The sequence below is a fragment of the Symphalangus syndactylus genome, chromosome 10 (assembly GCF_028878055.3).
Source record: "Symphalangus syndactylus isolate Jambi chromosome 10, NHGRI_mSymSyn1-v2.1_pri, whole genome shotgun sequence".
Lineage (NCBI taxonomy): Eukaryota > Metazoa > Chordata > Mammalia > Primates > Hylobatidae > Symphalangus > Symphalangus syndactylus.
In genome coordinates, this window is record NC_072432.2 from 86,432,522 (window position 1) to 86,454,094 (window position 21,573).

General features: G+C 39.9%; 1 protein-coding gene across 3 annotated transcripts in view; it reads left to right on the top strand.

The window, feature by feature from the left end:
* USP46 (ubiquitin specific peptidase 46) overlaps positions 1-21,573 on the top strand; it is a 69,378-nt gene that overhangs the window by 22,686 nt on the left and 25,119 nt on the right. For 2 of the 3 annotated variants that reach the window (XM_055294741.2, XM_055294742.2), the window contains exons 2-4: positions 4,584-4,664; positions 7,549-7,762; positions 9,440-9,669. In XM_055294741.2, coding sequence (XP_055150716.1) covers positions 4,584-4,664; positions 7,549-7,762; positions 9,440-9,669 — 525 coding nt within the window. The remainder of the gene's footprint in view (positions 1-4,583; positions 4,665-7,548; positions 7,763-9,439; positions 9,670-21,573) is intronic. The other variant, XM_055294743.2, reaches the window with a different exon arrangement.

Below are 21,573 nucleotides of genomic sequence, written 5' to 3' on the forward strand. Positions count from 1 at the left end.
CACCTCACCACCAGATTGGTTGAAACCCATCTCAGAAATCATCTGATTCATCCATAAATGTTTCAGAATAAACAGTTGTTTAAGAAAGTTTAGCTCTGAGGGGGAAGTGGGGAGGAGCTGGTAACTGGAGGTGATGTTTGGGGCAGTGTGGGTGTGTGTATTTTTGATATGGGAGATGCTGAAGCATGTTTAAATGCTGATGGGAAGGATCTGATAGAGGAGGAGAGATTGCCCTTGGATAGGAGAGACCTCTCTGTCATTAGCAAGAAAGAGGCATGTAGGAAGTTGGGGGAGTCCCTGTCTAATAGTTAATGTTTTTTTTTCTGTTGAGTGGAAGGCCAGTGAGAAGGGTCAAGGGGATGGCGAGGTTTTGAGGAGCTTGGGGACCGTTGAAAGTGAGCACTGTGGAGTGGAGAGCGAATGCACTGGAGAAACCCTGGAATGTGGGACCTGTTGTGAGCCACTTGAAATGGGGGCATTCCAGTGAATCTAGTCAGCTTGGTTGTTTGACTTTTTTTCCCTCTAGCATTGCACATTTGTCTGGGTGTATGTTCAGAGAGGAAAATGTTTGGTTTACACTGGCTTGGCTTTCTTGCCAGATGGTATGGCCAAAGGGCAGGGTGAGGGCTATTTAGAAGAGCAGCTGGGTCCGTTATCCATAGACTGAAAGCTGAATGAGAAAGTAGAGGACTATAGGTTCTGGAGAGATGTAGGTGTGGCTGTGATGGTGGGCTTAAAAGAAGCCAGTGGTAACATTGCCTAGAGGGTATAAGGAGGCAAAAAAAAAAAAAAAAAAGAAGTAGAAGCAGCCAGCTGACAGCTGAGTTTGGGTAGACTGTGGGCAGCTGCATTTGAGGATTTCAGGGTGATGGCCAGATCCAGGGTGTCTATGGGAGGGGTAGCTGAAGTGGAATGGAATTTTAAAAAGTGGAGTGAAATAAAAGACAATTGAAAAATAGGACATCAAGTTGCTGCGAGAGCATGCGTGGGATGGCTCATCCATCCACATGGGTGTTGAAATCACCTGGGATGATACCAAGAGTTGTAGTATAATTGTAGGTCTTCCATGAGTCAGGTCAGCCAAGACAAGGGTCAAGGAAGGAGCTTCACAGTGGTGGGAGGCATAGACCTCAGAAAGGGAGATGTTTTGGCTGGGCGTGGTCGCTCACGCCTGTAATCCCAGCACTTTGGGAGGCCAAGGCAGGTGGATCACTTGAGGTCAGGAGTTTGAGACCAGCCTGGCCAACATGGTGAAACCCCATCTCTAGTAAAAATACAAAAATTAGCTGGGCATGGTGGCGAATGCCTGTAATCCCAGCTACTCAGGTGGCTGAGGAAGGAGAATTTTTTTTTTTTTTTTTTTTTGAGACGAAGTCTCGCTCTTGTCGCCCAGGCTGGAGTGCAATGGCGTGAACTCAGCTCACTGCAACCTCCGCCTCCTGGGTTCAAGTGATTCTCCTGCCTCAGCCTCCTGAGTAGCTGGGATTACAGGCGCCTGCCACCACGACCAGTCAATTTTTGTATTTTTAGTAGAGACAGGGTTTCATCATGTTGGCCAGGCTGATCTCAAACTCCTGACCAAACTCCTGACCTCAGGCAATCTGCCCACCTCAGCATCCCAAAGTGCTGGGATTACAGGCGTGAGCCACCGCGCCCGGACCAGGAGAATTGTTTGAACCCAGTGGGTGGAGGTTGCCGTGAGCCAAGATCAAGCCAGTGCACTTCAGCCTGGGGACACAGTGAGACTGCGTCTCAAAAAAAAAAAAAAAAAAAGACAGGGAAATGTTTTTACACGAGGATGAGGGTGTCATGGTCTAGAAGCAGTGCCAAGGATCAGGGCCCAGCCAGCTTCTCCTCATGACCCTTCCCGATCCAAGCAAGCTCAGCCTGAGGGGTGGTGAGGAAGTGTTGGCCTTAGAGTAGAGCCAGATTTCACTGAAAGCACAGAGCGCTCACTTTGATTTTTCGCTGTGCTGTGCTGTGCTGTGCTGTGGTACACTCAGCCTCCTGCCTGAGTGGGCCAGGCCTCTGTCTTCAGCATATGTCTCTTGAACACTGACCCCTGGGTTGCCATCCTTAGTATGAGTCATCACCTCCAGGTTCCTGCCTCCCAAAAAAACCAAACTTAAGAATTTCCATAACTTGAATATGTTCCTACATCGTAAAGAAAGATTTAATGGTATCTCTCTCCGTGTGCTGTACTTTTATATCTGACATTCCTCCTGGGCTCTAAGCAATGTATCCTAATTTTGCTTGAAAAATGGCTATGGGGTTATATTTAATATGCATTATTTACATTGATTTATGCTTGAGATATAACTTTATTGAAAAATTTTAGTGATTTTTGTCTATACCAAAAAGTCCTACCATAATTTGATGTGTTATTTCAAAAATTCAGCCTTGTATATAGTGTCACATTATTGTGAAGGCAGTGAGCACTCCCAGACTCCCCCGTACTAATGAAAAGACATGGAAACTATCCTAGATGCAAATGATCCTTGAACTCTTACGTCTCAGATGACAGGTAAAGGGAGTTACTAGTTTGGTGGAACAGTATTAAGGACCTAGGAGACAAGTGGAATTTGAAGGATGTTATGATGAGGGGAGGCTGTGTGCCATTTCTACCGTAGTTCTGTGGACTGAGGAGGGTCGTTTTGCATTTAATGTTTGCTTAGGGACAAGTGGCCATTTCGACTAGTTCTCAGTTACGTTTTGGTCATTTCTTTCTGTGAGAGGAGATGCCAGTTGTGAGTCCAAAATAAGTAGTAGCAGCAAATCAATTTTTAAAAATGTAACTTACCTTTCTTTTTCTTTCTTTCTTTCTTTCTTTCTTTCTTTCTTTCTTTCTTTCTTTCTTTCTTTCTTTCTTTCTCTCTCTCTCTCTCTCTCTCTGTCTTTCTTTTCTCTTTTCTTTTCTTTTCCTTTCTTTTCTTTCTTGAGACAGGGTATCACTCTGTTGCCCAGGCTGGAGTGCAGTGGTGCCATCACAGCTCACTGCACAGCCTCTACCTCCCCAGGCTCCTTCCACCTCAGCCTCTTGAGTAGCTGGCACTACAGGTTTGTGCTACCACTCTTGCTAAGTTTTACATTTTTTGTAGAGACAAGATTTCACCATGTTGCCCAGGCTGGTCTCGAACCACTGAGGCTCAAGGGATCTGCCCACCTCGGCCTCCCAAAGTGCTGGAATTACAGGTGTGAGCCACCATGTCCGGCCAAAACTTTTTTCTTATTCATTTAAAAATACCTGTCTCTCAAGTCTTGAGTTTCTGTGAGGTGTTGGTCTTCCATGATGGCCTGTGAAGGTAGACAGAGCCTTCTCTAGAATGATGATAGAGTCCGTGGTACAAATGGAGCCTTATTTTACCTGCTTCCCAAACTACTTACCTTATTGGACTGAACATGGGTCACTTTTCCTAATCCTAGAAGACTCATTCAGGTTTTAGGGAGTGATAATAATCATTTGCCAGTAACTGACCCTTAGTGGGGCTCAACAAAAGGTTTAATAGTAGAATTGCTCTGTACAGCATTTGCTTATGTGTGGACTCTCAAGTCTGCCTCTTGGGTTCAAATCCTAGCTCTACCACTTACAATGGACCTTGGGTGGATTCTTAAATGCTTCTGAGTCTTAAGTTCCTTGTACCTGCAATGGGGATAGTAATAGTACTTACCTCACTTACCGCTCTTTCCCCTTCTTCCCCTTCCCCTTCCCCTTCTCTTGCCTTCCCTTTCCAATGGAGTCTCATTCTGTACCCAGGCTGGAGTGCAGCGGCACAATCTTGGCTCACTGCAACCTCCAGCCCCCGGGTTCAAGCAGTTCCCATGTCTCAGCCTCCGGAGTAGCTGGGATTACAGATGCCTGCCACCACACCTGGCTAATTTTTGTATTTTTGGTAGAGATGGGATTTTACCATGTTGGCTAGGCTGGTTTCAAACTCCTGACCTCAAGTGATCCGCTCGCCTCGGCCTCCCAAAGTGCTGGGATTACAGGCATGAGACACTGCACCCAGACCCTGCACTATTATTTTTAAATAAACTCTCCAAAACACTTTCCTTTCAGTCTGTCTTCATCTGCTAAAATGTGAAATCCATGAGAGCAGGCATTGTGTGTTTAGCTCACTGTTCTGTTATCCATGCCCAGACCTAGAGAACAGTGTGTCTGGCTTAGTGGGTGCTCAGTAAATCTTTATTAAAATGAAGACATTGACTTTGATAGTGGTAATATGATTCTGTATGCCATCAAATATTACAAAAGCTGCTGTAGCTGTTTGAAATGCCCGTGTTTTATTCAGAAGTTCTTGGCGATTGTTCGTTTGCCTGTCTCAAACTTTCTTTTCTAAATAGAAAATTGAAGTCAAGTAGAGTAGGTTTGAGGGGATGAATAAGTTGAATGAGGAGAAGAATAAGGCTGACATTATTAACTACTCTTCTGCTTTACTTCTGACACATTTTCCGTCAGCACAAACATCACCAAATACCGTGTTGACCAGGGGAGATGCTTGTCTCAATCGTAGACTCTTTTAAGTATGGTTTTACTTTTTGTCTATTTTACATGCAACAGAACTTTTGCTATTTCTCTCTTTTAGGGCACCAATGCCTCTGCTCTGGAAAAAGACATTGGTCCAGAGCAGTTTCCAATCAATGAACACTATTTCGGATTGGTCAATGTAAGTATGTAAAATGTATTATTTTCATCAAATGTTTTAGGGTATATGAAGCAACTCCACTTTAAGTGCATTTTTATCACTACCAATTTTTAAATGATTGGTCATGCTCCTTAGTTAGTAGAATGCCAATGTTGGGGAGAAAGCAACCTAACCTATTTTTGAAAGTATGAGTTGTCCCAGCAAAAAACATTTAATTATTGCATTTTGGGTCAAATTTACATTTTCCGCCCTATGCTTTAAGGAATTTGCTTTGCACACATAACTTTCATAATAATTTCATTAGTCTTTGTAGCCAAATCTGATTTTTTTTTTTTTTTTTTGAGACAGAATCTTGCTCTGTCGCTCAGGTTGGAGTGCAATGGCACAATCTTAGCTCACTGCAACCTCCACCTCCTGTGCTCAAGCGATCTCCTACCTCAGCCTCCCGAGTAGCTGGGATTACAGGCATGCGCCACCATGCCCAGCCAATTTTTTAGTAGAGACGGAGTTTTGCCATGTTGGCCAGAGCTCCAGACCTCAGATGATCCACCCGCTTCGGCCTCCCAAAGTGTGGGGATTACAGGCGTGAACCACTGCACCAGGCCCCAAATCTGCTTTTATATGTTCTCCCTGTGTCATCTGGATGAGTTGTTCAGCCAGTCTTTGTTTAAGTATGCATCAGTACAACCAGTGTTTTAAAAATGTTACCAGCACATTGCCAGTGTGTTTCTTTAACAGTGTAAATTGGTGATGTACCTGAAGCAGGACAGGCTGGTAGGGAAAACTGGGACCATTTTATCTCAGAATTCCTGGCCTTATTTTTTTTTTGCACTCAGCAGTAACCTCCTTTGTAGAAGGCTGGACCCAGCAGCTCTGCTTCCTTGGTAGGTTAATGATAACGGAGTAGTAACACGGTAGAGACGGTGTGCCCTCCATCCTCGTGAGCTTTCTTCCTCACTTGATCCTTTTTTCTCTGGGATGTAGGTGTTAAGTGACATCAAATATTAACTCAAAAACAATTCGTTTTCTGAATAATTATGCTGAACGTAGTCTGTCAATGCCCAGGTGTGGTAAGTAGTAATTTTCACTGGGAAAGCTGGAAATAATTCTCTGCAAGTAAATGCTGCCCATGATATAATAGGAAGAACATTGGCTTTAATGTAACACAGACCTCGGTTTGAATTCTGCCTGTGCTACTCCCTAGCTTGTGTGATCTTGGGCAAGTTATTTGCGCTGTCTGAGCCTCCATTTCCCTGTCTGTAAAGTGGGGGTCATAATGGCTTCTACCCTTTGGGTGATAATGAAGGGTAAATGAGAGCGCCTGTTTAAAACCTTGACATGAAGCTGAGACATACTGTGGACACTCGGTAAATGTTAGTTCCTTTCCCTTCCCAGGAGTTGTCCACTGAATTGGGGCCAAGCGTTACTGAAGGGTGTCTGGGGAAAGGTGAGATACTGAGTAGGAGAGAAAAGAATGGAAGGAGGAAAGCTAAGTCCTGGAATATAGGGCATTGTGTTGGTGAAATACTGATTTATAATTTTAAAACAAACGTTTTGCCGTTTTGCACAGGCCTCTGCTTAGCCCTGTGAGGTGAATTATTCAAGGCATGGGGATTCTGCCCTGGCTAAGAAAAATACAAATGCAGATAGTGGAGAGAGAGAGAAAAAAGAAAGAATTAAGGCCATTTCCTAGTTTGTGTAAGGATTGTGGGATCTGTGTTTATTAATAGCTTCATTTATGTTCCCTGTGAATGGTAATTTATGAAAGTTCCAGCTTCTCTGTACAAAGAGGTTTGTCTCCTGTTACATAATTGTGTCAAAGTAGATTAAAATATAAAAATAGGAAGCCTTCTATCTTAGCATACGTAGAAATGTCATGTTAAGTATGGCAGAGCATCTGTCTCGCTCTTGGGTAAACGACACACAAGCCAACAACCAGTTTTGAGAAGGTGTTCATGTTCTATTTTAATCTTACATAGCATTTCATAATCTGTGTTATTAATCTTGTTAGTTATTTCCTTAGAATTTTTTTCTTTAAATTTTATTGTGCACAAAAATTTCTAAAGTGATAGTCTCAGCTGTGTTCTTCTACAGAGGTGGTCTTATAGTCAGTAGAAAATCAGTGAGATGTTTTCCCTCTTTAATAATAATCTCAGTATCCATGCTTTGTGAGAGGTATAAAATGTTACTGGTGGGCCCTAATGTGATTGCAGGCTAGGATCTTGGGTAGTATTGTATTGGCACAATTGCTGCCTTGGCAGAAGCAAGATCAAGGGCCATTTAGAAGTCCAGAGGGTGGGAAGCTGGGAGAGTGACATGAGGCAGCATATTTTTGCCTGCGTTGCTTGGGGTTAAGTGAGGAAATGTGGTCTGAGCCAGTGGGCAGGAGTACTGGAATATTGAAAAATGAAAACCAGCCCCCGTTCAGTTTAGGCTGTTTCAGCCGAGCAAGTGGTTCCTAATTACTGGATTTCTTTTTGAGTCAGATTTTTATTTTCCCTGTCGTGGGAGTTTTGATGTGTTGCAATGTGCATCTTTTATTTAGCCAGCTGCTTTCCTGGTCTCCGCAGTATGTAGATTTTTTTCCCTTCTCTTTCTCTTTTTTTTAAGCACCAGCAGGTCTCATTAGACTCTTTATTGAGGCAGAGTGCTTATTATCATTTTAGAGACTTTGATGGGCTAGAGAGGCACCGGAATGATGTGCATTTTTCTTCATTTCTCTGTGGATCAGATGGTCACTGGTGTTTAGGGTAGTTAACTAGTCTTCTAATATGGTGAGCTGGACTCCAATACAGGGACATCCGGGCCAGTTCACGGAGCGGGGACCTTCTCACCCTTACCACTTATTCCAGAGGTGGCTTATCCCCAGACGATGACTTGAACCATCTCTCTTGTCCCTTGGCAGTTTGGAAACACATGCTACTGTAACTCCGTGCTTCAGGCATTGTACTTCTGCCGTCCATTCCGGGAGAATGTGTTGGCATACAAGGCCCAGCAAAAGAAGAAGGAAAACTTGCTGACATGCCTGGCGGACCTTTTCCACAGCATTGCCACGCAGAAGAAGAAGGTTGGCGTCATCCCACCAAAGAAGTTCATTTCAAGGCTGAGAAAAGAGAATGGTGAGTAGTGTGCGGTATAATGTATTTAAGCCTCTGAAATAAGGAGAATTGATGGTTCTATATCTCCTCAAAAGGGAGAGCTAGGATTTTTTTGAAAAGGGAACATAAGCATGGTTAACTACTCGGTGTCATTTTTTAAGAAACAACATTTCTTCTCTGCCCAGTAAACATAAAACAAAACTGGGTTAGAAACATGCTTAAAAATGCACATTGATTATTCCAATTTAGAATGACCATTTTATTTGCTCCATTCTGGGCAGGATCATTGTAAGAGAGAATAGTGTCCAAGGCAGCCTTTGTAGTGGGATACTCATTGGCCTAAATTGGTTGATGCAATAATTGAATAAAATAGTACTGGCTTATACACTTGTCATAGGTGATTAAAATAAGTGCCTATTATCTAATCAGAGCCTCTGCTGTTTTAAACATAATACCTCTGATTTTCATTTGCCTAAGGTAATTGAAGGATATCAAATTGATTGCTTTATATGGTTTTTAAAAGTCCTGATATTTCTGGTTTTTCTATCTTCTTCTTCTGGGGGATTGGTAGTAGAAACTAGGTATGTATTCCAGAAGTTTTGTACTGGCAATTTTTATGACTATAAAGATATTTGTTTATGGCAATTACTATTTATCTTAGATTCAGCCTTCCTTCATCAGGCATGCATGGTTAATCAGGCATTTGTTTTATAAAGTCTCTTTTAATTTGATTGCTATATTTTGTAGTTACAGTTTATACATACCAGAATAAAACTAATTTGAGTGGAGAAGGAAGCAGCACTCTGTCGAGTTGTGAACGTGATTAATAATGAAGGTTCACAGCTGCATTCATCTCTTGATTGTTTGTCCTTATGGCAGGGAGCAGCACTAGGCTTCTGGAATCATTTGTATTTGGTTTCAGAACACTATCAGATAGATGATGCTCACACATATCCCTCATCTCCCTTCTGTGTTTCATCTAAGCTGCTTCCAGGCTGGTCCAGGGTTTAATATGTTCTTTGGGAAGACACCCCAGTTGCTCTGAATAAATTACCCAATGAATAATTAATTGATCATTGGTAGTTACATCATATTAAAAGTTGATATTTTATCAGGGAACTTATCAAATATAACTTTTGGTAGTTTTATATAAATGTGATGACTTTAGGGAGATGTGGGAAATTTTGTTCTTGGTGCGTGGCAGAAAATGGAAATGAATTAAAAAAATTCTTTGGAAACTTACTCATTGAAGCTGCCTGGTAGAGATGAGTGTATTTATATTCCATACCTGTCCATCTTTTCAGTATAAAAGTTGAAGTATGGGCCAGGTGCGGTGGCTCATGCCTGTAATCCCCACACTTTGAGGGGCCAAGGCGGGCAGATCACAAGGTCGAGAGATCAAGACCATCCTGGCCAACATGGTGAACCTGGTCTCTACTAAAAATACAAAAATTAGCTGGGCGCAGTGGCACGCACCTGTAGTCCCAACTACTCAGGAGGCTGAGGCAGGAGAATTGCTTGAACCCAGGAGGCAGAGGTTGCAGTGAACCGAGATCATGCCACTACACTCTAGCCTGGTGACACAGCGAGACTCCGTCTCAAAAAAAAAAAAAAAAATTAAGTATGGCATGTAACACTAATTACGTCCATTTGCTTTTCAAGAACCAGAGACTGAAATAACCACCTTCTCCTTTCCAGATCTCTTTGATAACTACATGCAGCAGGATGCTCATGAATTTTTAAATTATTTGCTAAACACTATTGCGGACATCCTGCAGGAGGAGAAGAAACAGGAAAAACAAAATGGAAAATTAAAAAATGGCAACATGAACGAACCTGCAGAAAATAATAAACCAGAACTCACCTGGGTCCATGAGATTTTTCAGGGAACGCTTACCAATGAAACTCGATGCTTGAACTGTGAAACTGTAAGTACTAGGGGAGCTCTCATGTAACTCGCATGTTCATGTTTATGTAGGCTGTGTTGCATGTGATTGCAATGTGGTATTATAGCATTTAGCAATTATTTGCAGTATATGTAAATAATCCTATTTATGCGTATGAAACTCAAGTACAAACTTTTGGAGGCACATATCCATCCAGGATGTTTCAGCAGGCCAAAGCTGAATAATAAAGGAAAATCTCCTCAAATGCTGAATTGCTTTACAGCATGGGCAAATTTTGGGGTCTACAGATTTAACCTATTGAATTGGATGTCAACCAGTTACCTTGCAAAGATTTTGGTCATGGGGAGATCTTGTGTGATGTAGAACAGGACCATCACCCCAGTTTAGAGGCAATCAGCTGTGGTATGTTGAACTTGAAGTCAGAAGACAGGTTAGACTCCTGTTTTCACAGCAGTTAACTGGGTATTTGGGGCGAGTTACTTATAGCACTGTTTTGAGGGTTGGATGAGCTTATGTGTTTGGATGGGTCTGACACATGGTAGGTACATAATGTTAATTGAATTTGAAGACATGTTCTCCAGAGCATGATTCAGGGTGTCATATTTGCTTGGCATGTTTAACTTCAATTCTGTGGGTGGCCTCATATTTTGCTGTTTAAGAGCTGAGCTCTGGAGCCAGGCTGCCCAAGTTTGTATGCTGGCTTTTCTGCTTATTAGCTAGTGGACCCTGTGCAAATTATTAATCTTCTCTGTCCTCACTTTCCTCATCTATAAAATAGGGATGATGAGAATGCCCATCTTGGAGGGTTGGTGGGAGGATTAAATGAGTTGACACCTAGGGCCATGCTTGGCATATGGCAAGTAGGCAATAAATGTCAGGTTTTTTTTTTATTATAACTACTACTGACAGCATAGAAAGTCTATGGCTTCATTAGGGATCTCAAAGTTTCCTGATACTGTGTGGAAAATTCTATAAGATTGTGCATTTTTCTGGAAAGAGAGTTAGTAGCTTTTGTCAGATTCTGCAAAGAGCTTGTGTCTTAGTCTGGTCTGCCACAACGCAATCCATCATGGGTTGCTTAAACAACAGAAATTCATTTCTCACAGTTCCGGAGGCTGGAAGTCCCAGATGAAGGTGCTAGCAGGGTCAGGTTCTTGGTGAGGACCTTCTTTTTGCCTTGCAGATAGCTGCCTTCTGGCTGTGTCCTCACTTGGTGGAGATAGAGAAAGCAAGCTCTCTTGGGTCTCCTTTTATAAGGGTACAAATCTTATCATGAGGGCTCCACCCTCATGACCTGTTTGCCTCCCAGAGGCCCATCTCCAAATACCATCCTATTAGAGATGAGGATTTCAAGACATGAGGGTTTCAACGTATGAATTTTGGGAGGACACACATTCAGTCCATTGCGAGCTGCGATGCAGAAATGTTTAAGAAATGTAGATTTACACATTAACATCTATGTAAAGGAGAAGTTTTTAGGTTTTGGCAGTCTTTCTTCCATCCTTTTAAACAATTTTTGAGTCAAGCATTCTGTTTTACCCATTGTAAAAGCAATGAGAAAACATAGCTAAACAAAAAGAGACTAAAAGTTACCGGTAATCTTCCCACCCAGAGATGATGAATTTGTAACGTTCTAAAAATTGTGATCACATTAGCCCAGAGATAACTGCTTGAACATTTAAAAATATATCCTGTCAAAACATCTTCTGCACATAAATATGCCAATAAGTATCCAGAGATCTTCCCTCCCTGCCACTGTCTCTGTATTGCTCTCTCTTCTTCTCTCCGTCCCCTTTTCCCTCTGTTCCTTTCTACTTTATATTCCAGCAAAATTCAAATGAATACAAAAGTAGAGGCAGTAGTATGGTGTTTCCCATGTGTGTATTATTCAGGATCAGTGATTGTTAACACTTTGGCCAATCCTGATCCTCCCCACCAAACCACCCCCCAACCCACCCTTTTTTCCTCGCAATTTATTTTTTGAAGAAATCAGAGTGTTTGTCCTACAGCATTTTTCACATTCTGGAAACATTCTTGTGGTGTACTTTAACGTGTACGGTAAAATGGCAGAAAGTTTCTACCACCCTATTCTTTGTTTTTATTTTTATTTTATTTTTTTATTTTTTTTTTGAGAGAGTCTCACTCTGCTGCCCAGGCTGGAGTACAGTGGCTTGATCTCAGCTCACTCCAACCTCTGCCTCCCGGGTTCAAGTTATTCTCCTGCCTAAGCAGGACTTGGGATTACAGGCGCCCGCCGCCACGCCTGGCTAACTCTTGTATCTTTAGTAGAGATGGGATTTCACCTTGTTGGCCAGGCTGGTTTCGAACTCCTGACCTCAAGTAATCTGCCTGCTTTGGCCTCCCAAAGTGCTGGGATTACAGGCATGAACCACCACACCTGGCCCCTACTCTTTGTTTTTATTTAATTCATCTATTTTATATTCATTTTTCTCTCTTCTTTTGGATCAATGAAATATTTTTCATTTTTTTGGCATCTAATGTATTACATTTCCAAATTCATTTAGAGGTTACTCTAGAAATTACAACATGCATCCTTGACTTATTTCATTTTTTTTCCACTTTTCCAACAGTTAGAGCCTTTAATATACTTTATTGCCCTCTCTGTCTTTTGTGTTACCATTTTGTGATGAACTCATGAATTTTAACATATTTCATGTGTTTTAATCCATTATAGTTTTTTATTCCTTTTGATATTCAGTTTATTTTCAGAATAACTTTGTATACTTTTAAACATCAAAATTAGGGCTGTATTGTAAATATGACAATTGACAGATTTTCAGTCTTTTTCATTTAATAAGGGTGTACTCCTTTGCACCATCCTTACCTCACCTCTTATATCTATTCTGTTGCCACTTCTGTCTGCTCTATCTCCCTTAAGATACTTTTCTTCCTCCCTGCTACTCCCATCCTGGCTCAGGCACCCATCAACTCTTGGCTGGCAGTCTCAACTAAACTACTGTAGTAACTCCTACTGGATTCTCTGTTTTTTCCTCTGGCCTTCCTCCATGTTACTCTCCTACCTAAAGTATAGTAGTGGCCTGCAGTCTCACTGAAAATACCACTGCCTACAAATTCTTATGTAAGCTGGCTCTGTCTGTCTCTGCAGGGTCATCTTTGCCATTCTGTTTCTTACTCTAGCTTTAGTGTAGCCTCTCAAGCCTTTCAAATCCCTTCCTGCTTCAGGTCCTTTGCACATGCCACTTTCTGTCTGGAATGCACACCACCTACCCCTATTGCTTGACTAAATCCTCTTCAGGTTTCAGCTTGTGTTAAAACCCGAGAGAGGCCTTCTCTGAACTTCCAAATAATGAAGTCACCTTGTATAATCTTACAATAATCTACTTTTCTGTGATAGCACTTTGTTGTATTCATATATTTATCTATATGTATTTCGTATGCAGCATCTGTCTTCCTTACTAAACTGTAAGATTGATGAGGACAGGGATAGTGTCGGTCTTGCTTCTCTCTCTGGTGCCCAAGGAGTATTTGACATATAATAATTACTCAATAAATAGTTGAGTGAATAAATAAATGAAAATGTTTTTCATGTTTCTTGAAGAAGAAAACTATATGCTATGGGAAAAGATTTTGATTTATTTCATGAGGTAGAATTGAGGAATGATTCATAGTAAAGCCTGGTCTAGACTGGTAAGTCTTGAAATTATTTTTTAAATTAGGAAATATATCATTTTTATAAAGAAGTATATGTGTCTGTTTAACATATGTTTATATATAGGCCACATATACATTTTAAAGAATAGTTTAAAGAATCCATATGCCCAACACCTATAAAAAAATGGAACATTAACAATAACTTTGAAACCCTCTGTGTACTTCTCTGCAATTTAATTTTCCTCTCAATCTCATCCTTTGCCCGGGAGGTAATCGCTGTCTTCCATTTTGTGTGTTAATACTATCTTTTCTTTGTAGTTGTACATACATATGCATGTGTATTTCTAGACATTTACTTAGTTCTGCATGTTTATGGCTTTTATATAGATGAAATCACATACGTGTATTCTTCTAAACATGCTATTATCATTAAAGGTTATATTAATATTTTTGAGAATTGGCCATTTCTTTGTAGCGTGGTTCATTCATTGTTATCATTTTGTAGTATACCATTGTAGGAATATACTGCAGTTTGTTTTTCTATTCTTCTATGGTGTGTCTAGTTTTTGGCTTGTAGACAATGCTGCTACAAACTATCTTCTGGCCCACATGGGCAAAATTCTCTCGGGGGTATCCTTTTGGGAGCAGAATTTTTGGCCATAGGGCATGTGCATCTTCAGATTTCCTAGGTAGTGCCAAATTGTTTCTAAAGTGGTGGTAAGTTAGTTACATTAGTAGAGGTTTTTTTTTTTTTCATGTGTGTGAGACAGAGTCTTGCTCTGTTACCCAGGCTGGAGTGTAGTGGCACGATCTTGGCTCACTGCAACCTCTGCGTCCCAGGTTCAAGCAATTCTCCTGTCTCAGCCTCTGGAGTAGCCGGGATTACAGGTGCACACCACCACGCCCGGCTAATTTTTGTACTTTTAGTAGAGATGAGGTTTTACCATGTTGGTCAGTCTGGTCTTGAACACCTGACCTCAGGTGATCTGCCCACCTCAGCCTCACAAGGTGCTGGGATTACATACGTTAGCCACAGCACGCAGTCACATTAATAGAGTTTCTAATGTTGACCCACTTTGTATTTTTGTAATAAACTGAATTGGGGCTTTATCTTTTATATACATTGTTGGATTGTGAGATCTAAGATTTTTAGGATTTTTTGCCACTATGTTTATTGGTGAGATTGGCTTGAACTTTTCCTTTCTGTACTGTACTTGTCTGGTTTTGCTATCAACATTCTTGTAAAATTAGTTCTCTCTTTTCTTTGGAAGAGCTATAAGTTTTTATCTATCTGTTCTTTGAATGTTTGATAGAACTGATGACCTATTTTTGCATATCTGAAATATATAGTTCAGTTTGGCTTGTTTTTGATATTGTGATACATATCATAAATATGTGTCCTTTGTGTTTTGCCTTTTGCTCAGTATCCCTTGTGAGATTCATTTGTGTTGTTGCATGATGCTTTAGTTTATTCATTTTTATTGCTGTATGGTATTCTATTGCATGAATATGCCACAGTTTACTAATTCATTTTACTGTTGATGGATAGTTGGCTGTTGCCAGTTTGGGGCAATATAAACAATGCAGCTATGAACATTTTAATACGTATACTCTAGTGCACCCAAACCCAGTTTCTCTAGGATATGCACATCAAGTAAATTTGTTAGGTCATATGGTATGCTTTTCATTAACATGATTAGAAGGTGTCAAATTCCCAAAATGGTTATACCACTTTACACACTCAGTATATGAGTGAGTGCTTTAATTTATCTACATCATCTGTCCCTGCTATTCTCATGTCTTCACTTTTGCTAATCTAGTGGCTTTGTACAGTATTCTTTTATTCAGTAAATATGTGGGGTTTTTTTCCACATTTGCTATGTAAAAGCCTGAAGCACCGAGGGTACAGTGAGAGCCCTGCCTTTCTGGAACTTCCAGCGTGGAGACAGACTTTAATGACAAAATGAATAATTAGTTAAGTAATTATAATTGCAAGATGCCGTGAAGAAGAAGAACAGAGTACTTCATGAGTTTATGATATGGAAACCAGAACAAGGGGGCTTCAGTTCTTACATTTGTAGCCAGAAAACCTGCACCAGACTCTAGAGTAACACTGTTGCTAAATCCATCTTTACTCTATGTGGATTTTCAGGAAGACTCAGAAGATGGGCTCAGACACATCTGTAGTTGTTGTTGTTGTTGTTGTTTTTCTGTGAAAAGGTCAGCTGACCCCAGTAAATGCAAATATTGCATTGTCAAGTATTTATATTGCAAAAGCTTCTACCTAGCTTGTTATTTCCTGGAGGGTTATCAAGCCTGTGCCCAAAAATGCCTTTGAAAATTTTGGATGATACTGTAGTATTTGTTATAATGGGATTCCAACTGTTTATACTTGCTTTGTAGAAGTAGATGAGTGTGCAGGTATGTCTTTCTGGAAAATGGGGCAATCTGAAAAACCTACTTTTCTTCCCCCTGAAATGATGACATGATTTCAGGCAAGAGTGTTTTTTCTCTGGAGTTACTTGGATAATCACCTCCATTTTCTTAGATCCTTCAACTGGATGGGATCCTAGCAGTCATTTAATCTTTTTTTTTTCTGCCAGTGCTGAGTCCCTTCTATGATATCCTAGCCATTGGTCAACAGCATCTGATGGACCCCGTCCAGAGGCAGGGAATCAATCTCCCAAGGCATTGCATTCCATTTTTAGAAAGCTTTAATTGTTAGAAAGCCCTGTACTTTCTAAGAAAACACAGAGCCTGCAGTCTTTTTCTGTTACTATAAAGTTTTGAGGACTTAGTGTGCAAGAAGACCAAATGGGAAAGATTTCCTTCACCTGGATGAGAAACAGGGAGCCTCTTTTGAGTAACATCCTTTGCCTAGGGCAGACAGCCTTTAGATGGTGCTTCAGTCAGAATTGCCAAGACCCATGTTTGTGAAGTCTCACTGTAGGATTAAATGGCACTAGATCCTGAGCAGCAAATTAGCCCCTGGGAGCACCTTGCCATTGTCGCTGCCTCAGCTGCTAGTTCCTTCAATCCTGGAAAACCTTTTTGCCAGCCTTCATGCTTTCAGAAAACAATGATTTTCTTTTTCTTTTTTTTTTTTTTTCCTGGGTCTCACCCTTTGTAAATGTTGTTTATGATTGCAGTGCAAATGTCAACTGAGGGATTTATGGAGACAAACAGTTTCATTCTGCAATAGACTTGGAGAGACTGTTTTAAGGGGTAATTCATTGCTGACTTTTCCGGATAACCTTGATAAAGGCACTTCAGATTTGGGGCTTGGGGATTTTCCACTGTAGCCGTGCATGCTCCTGTGGTTATTCTTTTGTCTGGTTCGTAAGATTTGTTAGCCCAGTTGGAGCTTAATTTTGCCACTGTTTATTTTAATTTTCCCTCTTTCCATTTAAGCTGAGCTTTTTCTCTACAAATCTCTGGTTTTTCCATGCTTCTCAGTGGCTTTAACACGTTTGTATCTGTTACTGGAGCCAAAAGGTTGTTTTAAGAACTGCTTTATTAAGTACCAATTTTACAGCTCCTCATTGCTTTGTTTGCAGAGGTTCAAATTGATTCAGTAGAGCTTCTGAGGCTTTTGCAGATAGGAGTAGGGCTGGGTAGTGGAGGGAGGTGTGATACTCAGTGGAGATTCTGAGTCCCAGAGATTCATTCAAATTGGTTGTAGTTGCACTTTTCCAAAGCCCACCATTGGGTACCTTTTAAAGCCAGCACATTTTCGGCTCACGATTGTTCAATCGCAGAACTGCCAACTCATCACCTTTTCTACTAAGCCCAAGAAAGGAATATGGGGATTTAGAAGCTGACTTTATTTATTTCTTTATTTAGAGTTAGGGTCTCTCTCTGTTGCCCAGGCTGGAATACAGTGGTGCACACCACCAATTCAATAAGATTTTTTTTTGAGATGGAGTCTCAACTCTGTCACCTAGGCTGGAGTGTAGTGGCGTGATCTTGGCTTACTGCAACCTCCGCTTCCCGAGTTCAAGCGCTTCTGCTGCTTCAGCCTCCTGAATAGCCGGAATTATAGGCGCCTGCCACCATGCCTGGTTAATTTTTGTATTTTTTAGTAGAGACGGGGTTTCACCATGTTGGCCAGGCTGGTCTTAAACTCCCAACCTCAGATGATCTGCCCACCTGAGCCTTCCAAAGTGCTGGGATTACAGGCGTTTTTGTAGAGTCTGGGCCTCACTGTGTTGCCCAGGCTGGTCTTGAACTCCTGGCCTTAAGTGATTCACCCACCTCAGCCCTCCAAAGCACTGGGATTATAGGTGTGAGCCACTACTGTGCCCGGCCTGAATATGATTTTAATTACTTAAGAATTTAGCAAAGCTCATGATTTATATGTATACCCTATATGTAATCTGTTTTACCAATTGACTTGTAATTACTTTAAAAAGAATATTAAGTGAGGTCTCTTTATGCTTTTAAACTAAGAGTTTTTGAGAGACCTCCACGCTCAAAATTGAGGGAGAAGAAAGGAGAATAAGATATAGCTTGTACTTGCTAAGAGTATTGGAGTCTCTTAGTGATAGATGTTTCCTTGGAGACAAGCTGTATTTTCAGTTAGACCAGAATGAGATCCTTGTGTGTGGGAAGAAAATGGTTTTCTTTTCTGGCAGCTTTCTTAGAAGAGAGAGAAGCAAAAAAACCCAACAACAACAAAAAAACCCCACAGAACCCCCAAACCAACACCCTTCCTCCACGCCCCACCCCAAAAAAACCACATTATTTGATCATTAATTGCTTTTGACTATGTCAGTCTAGGGCAAGGAGAGAGAAAAATCCAAACGGAAAGGTTTAGTGCCATGTTTTGGTAGCCCCTGCAGGGGTGATTCCTCTGAGCAGTGCTTTCACATACTCTAATTCTAGTAGCAGTTTGCATTTGGAATTGAGAGAAGTACAGTGACTTTTTTCAGTTAATGAATTACATTTGTTTCATTTCTCCTTCTCTCCAAAACCATTAAGTTCAGAAAAAGATTTGCATCCAACAGGACAAAATGTTTTTGTTTTTATTACCTTCTTCGTATAAGAGCTTAAGTAGAATGAGATCCTAGCTATCTAATTTATTTATGGTTTCAGTTGGCTATAATCTTCTTATTTCAGAGAAGAGAAGGGCCATTTAGGTTAAGAAAAAAGTTCTGCTAATTAAGGAACATACTGTGGATTATTTTTAAAAATTAGAAACAGAAATGAATAAAAAAATCATAACTCTGCCACTCAGATGCCACTGTTGTCATTTAGATATCTTTCCATTTGTTCAGTCTTCTGTTCAGTTATTATTTATTTAGTAAATATTTATTTCCTATTAAATGCTGGAAATTATTTTAGGTACTAAGGATATAGCAGTTAAAGTAGAAAAATGGTCCCTTTTCTTTTGTTTAATAACATACAGATATAAAGCTATAAATTTCCCTTTAAGCACTGGTTTAGCTGCATGCTACAAATTTTGATGGTATGTTTTCTTTGGCATTAGTTCAAAATATTTTCTAATTCTTCCTGCGATCTTTTTTATTTGATCCATACACTAATTAGAAGTATGCTGTTTAATTTCCAAATATTTGGGATTTTCATATATATCCTAATAGTATTGATTTCTAATTTTGTTGTGGTTAGGGAATATATTCTGTATGATTTCAGTTTTAAATTTATTGAGATATGTCTTATGTCCTTCCACATGGTCTGTCCTGGTAAATGTACCATCTGCCCGTGAAAACAGGATCTCTCAGCCAGGCACGGTGGCTCATGCCTATAATCCTAGCACTTTGGGAGGCTGAGGTGGGCGGATCACCTGAGGTTGGGAGTTTGAGACCAGCCTAGCCAACATGGTGAAACCCTGTCTCTACTAAAAATACAAAAATTAGACGGGTGTGGTGGCGCATGCCTGTAATTCTAGCTACTTGGGAGGCTGAGGCACGAGAATCACTTGAACTCAGGAGGCAGAGGTTGCAGTGAGCTGAGATTGCGCCACTGCACTCCATCCTGGGTGACAAAGTGAGACTCCATCTCAAAGAAAAAAGAAAGAAAGAAAGAAAACAGGATCTGTTAGTGTCAGAACTATTGACATTTTGGATCAGATAATTCTTTGTTGTTGGGGACAGCCCTGTGCATTATAGGATGTTAAGCAGCATCTCTGGCTTCTACCTGCTAGATGTCAGTAGCATCTCCCAAGATACAACATTGAAAAATGTTTCCAGACATTGTCAGATGTCTCCTAGAAGCCAGATTTCCCCTGTTGAGAACTACTGAGTTGAAAAGAATATTTGGCAGTTGTTGGGTGTGGCATTCTATAATTGTTAGTTAGATATGTTGGTTAATAAAGTTATTCAGATCCTTTATGTCTTCGTTGACTTTCCCCCTACTAGCTTTTCTACCAGTTGCTGAGAAAGGAGCATTAAAATATTTTTGTGGGATTGTCCTGTTTCTCCTTTTAATTCTGTCAATTTTTGTTTTATGAATTTTTTGACTTTTTAAAAACAACTTTGGTGAGGTATAATTTACGTGCCATAAACCTATCCAGTTAGTGATTTTTTTTTCTTTAAGTAATTTGCTGAGTTGTGTAACCAGTACTGTAACCTAGTTTTAGAAAATTTTCATCACGCCAGTAAGATCCCTCATAACTGGCAGTTAATTCCTGTTTCATTTGAGGTCACTACTAATCTACTTTTTGTCTTTAGAGATTTGCCTTTTCTGGATGTTTCATGTAAATGGAATCATACAATATGTGGTCTTTTATGTATGACTTCCTTCACTTATGTAACGTTTTTGAGATTCATTGGTGTTGTAGCATGTATTAGGAGTTTATTCCCTTTTGTTGGTGAAATAGTGTTCCAGCTTCATGTGTTTTTGAGGCTCTGTTATGGGGGCTTTCCATATTTGACTGTTGTGTTTTTCTGATAAGTTGACATTCTTATCATTAGGAAATGTCCTCTTTTATTTCTCTTAATAACTTTATCTTAAAATCTATTTTATCTGATATTAGCCCTCTACAAACTTATGCTAACTCTTTGCATAGTATGTCGTTTTTCCAACCATTTACTTTCAACCTGTGTCTTTATATATAAAGTTTAGCTCTTGCAGATGGCATAGAAATTGGTCTTGCCTTAAGGAAACAAATCCTTCCTTCAATTTTTGTCTTTTATTTGTAATTATTAGTCCGTTAATGTTTATGGTAATTATTGATATAGTTGGGTTTGGGGCTGCCATTTCATTTGCTTTCTATTTATTTCCTCTGTTTTTTGTTCTTCTGTTCCTCTTCTATATTTTCTTTTTGAATTATTTTTTGAACATATTTTAGTCTTTTTGAATATATTTTTATAATTCCATTTTAATTTTCCTCTTGATCTTTTCTGAGTACATTTTCGCATGCCTGTGTGTATTTTTAGTGGTTTTGCTAGAGATTACAATAGACATTCTTCACTTTTCACAGTATCCTTACATATAATAATGACACTATTTCACATAAAATATAGAAAGCGTATAAATATATAGGTGTATATTCCCTCTGCTCCCACTCTACCTTGTTCTTTATGCTGTAGTTGTTATATATATTACATTTATGTAGAATATAAATCCCACAGGACAGTGTTATGCCTCTTCCTTTAAAGAGGTGTGAATATTATACAAAAATTAAGAGGAAAAAAGTATTTTGTATTTGCACAAATATTTATCATTATTGATGCATTTTATTCTTAAGGATCTGGATTTCAAACTGGTGTCATTTCTCTTTGGCTTGAAGAATTTCCTTTCACCTTTCTTGTGATGCAGGTCTCTTACCTCAATGAATTCTCCTCATTTTGCCTTCATTCTTGAATGATCTGTTTGTGGCATATAGGAATTCCAGGCTAATCATTTTTTTCTTTCAGCACATGAAAGATGCTTCACTGTCTTCTGGCCTCCATAGTTTCTGATGAGACGTTAGCTGCCAATTGGATCATCCTATTGTCTTTTTTTTGGTAGATGTTTCAGATTTGCTTTTTATTTTTGGTTTTCAACAGTTTGGCTGTGAGGCACCTTGGCTGACCTTCTTTGTATTTATCCTGCTTGGTGTTGGTTGAGTATCTTGAATCTATTAATGGATGTCTTTCACCAAATTTGGGAAATATTCGGCCTTTATTTTCTCAAATAGTTCTACTGCCCTATTCTCCCTTTTCTCCCCTTCTAGGACTCTGATTATATGTACAGTATTAGCTAAAAGATTCCTGAGTATCTGTTAATTTTTACTTCAGTCTTTTTTCTTTTGTCCTCATTGGATAATTTCCATTGATCTGTCTTCATATT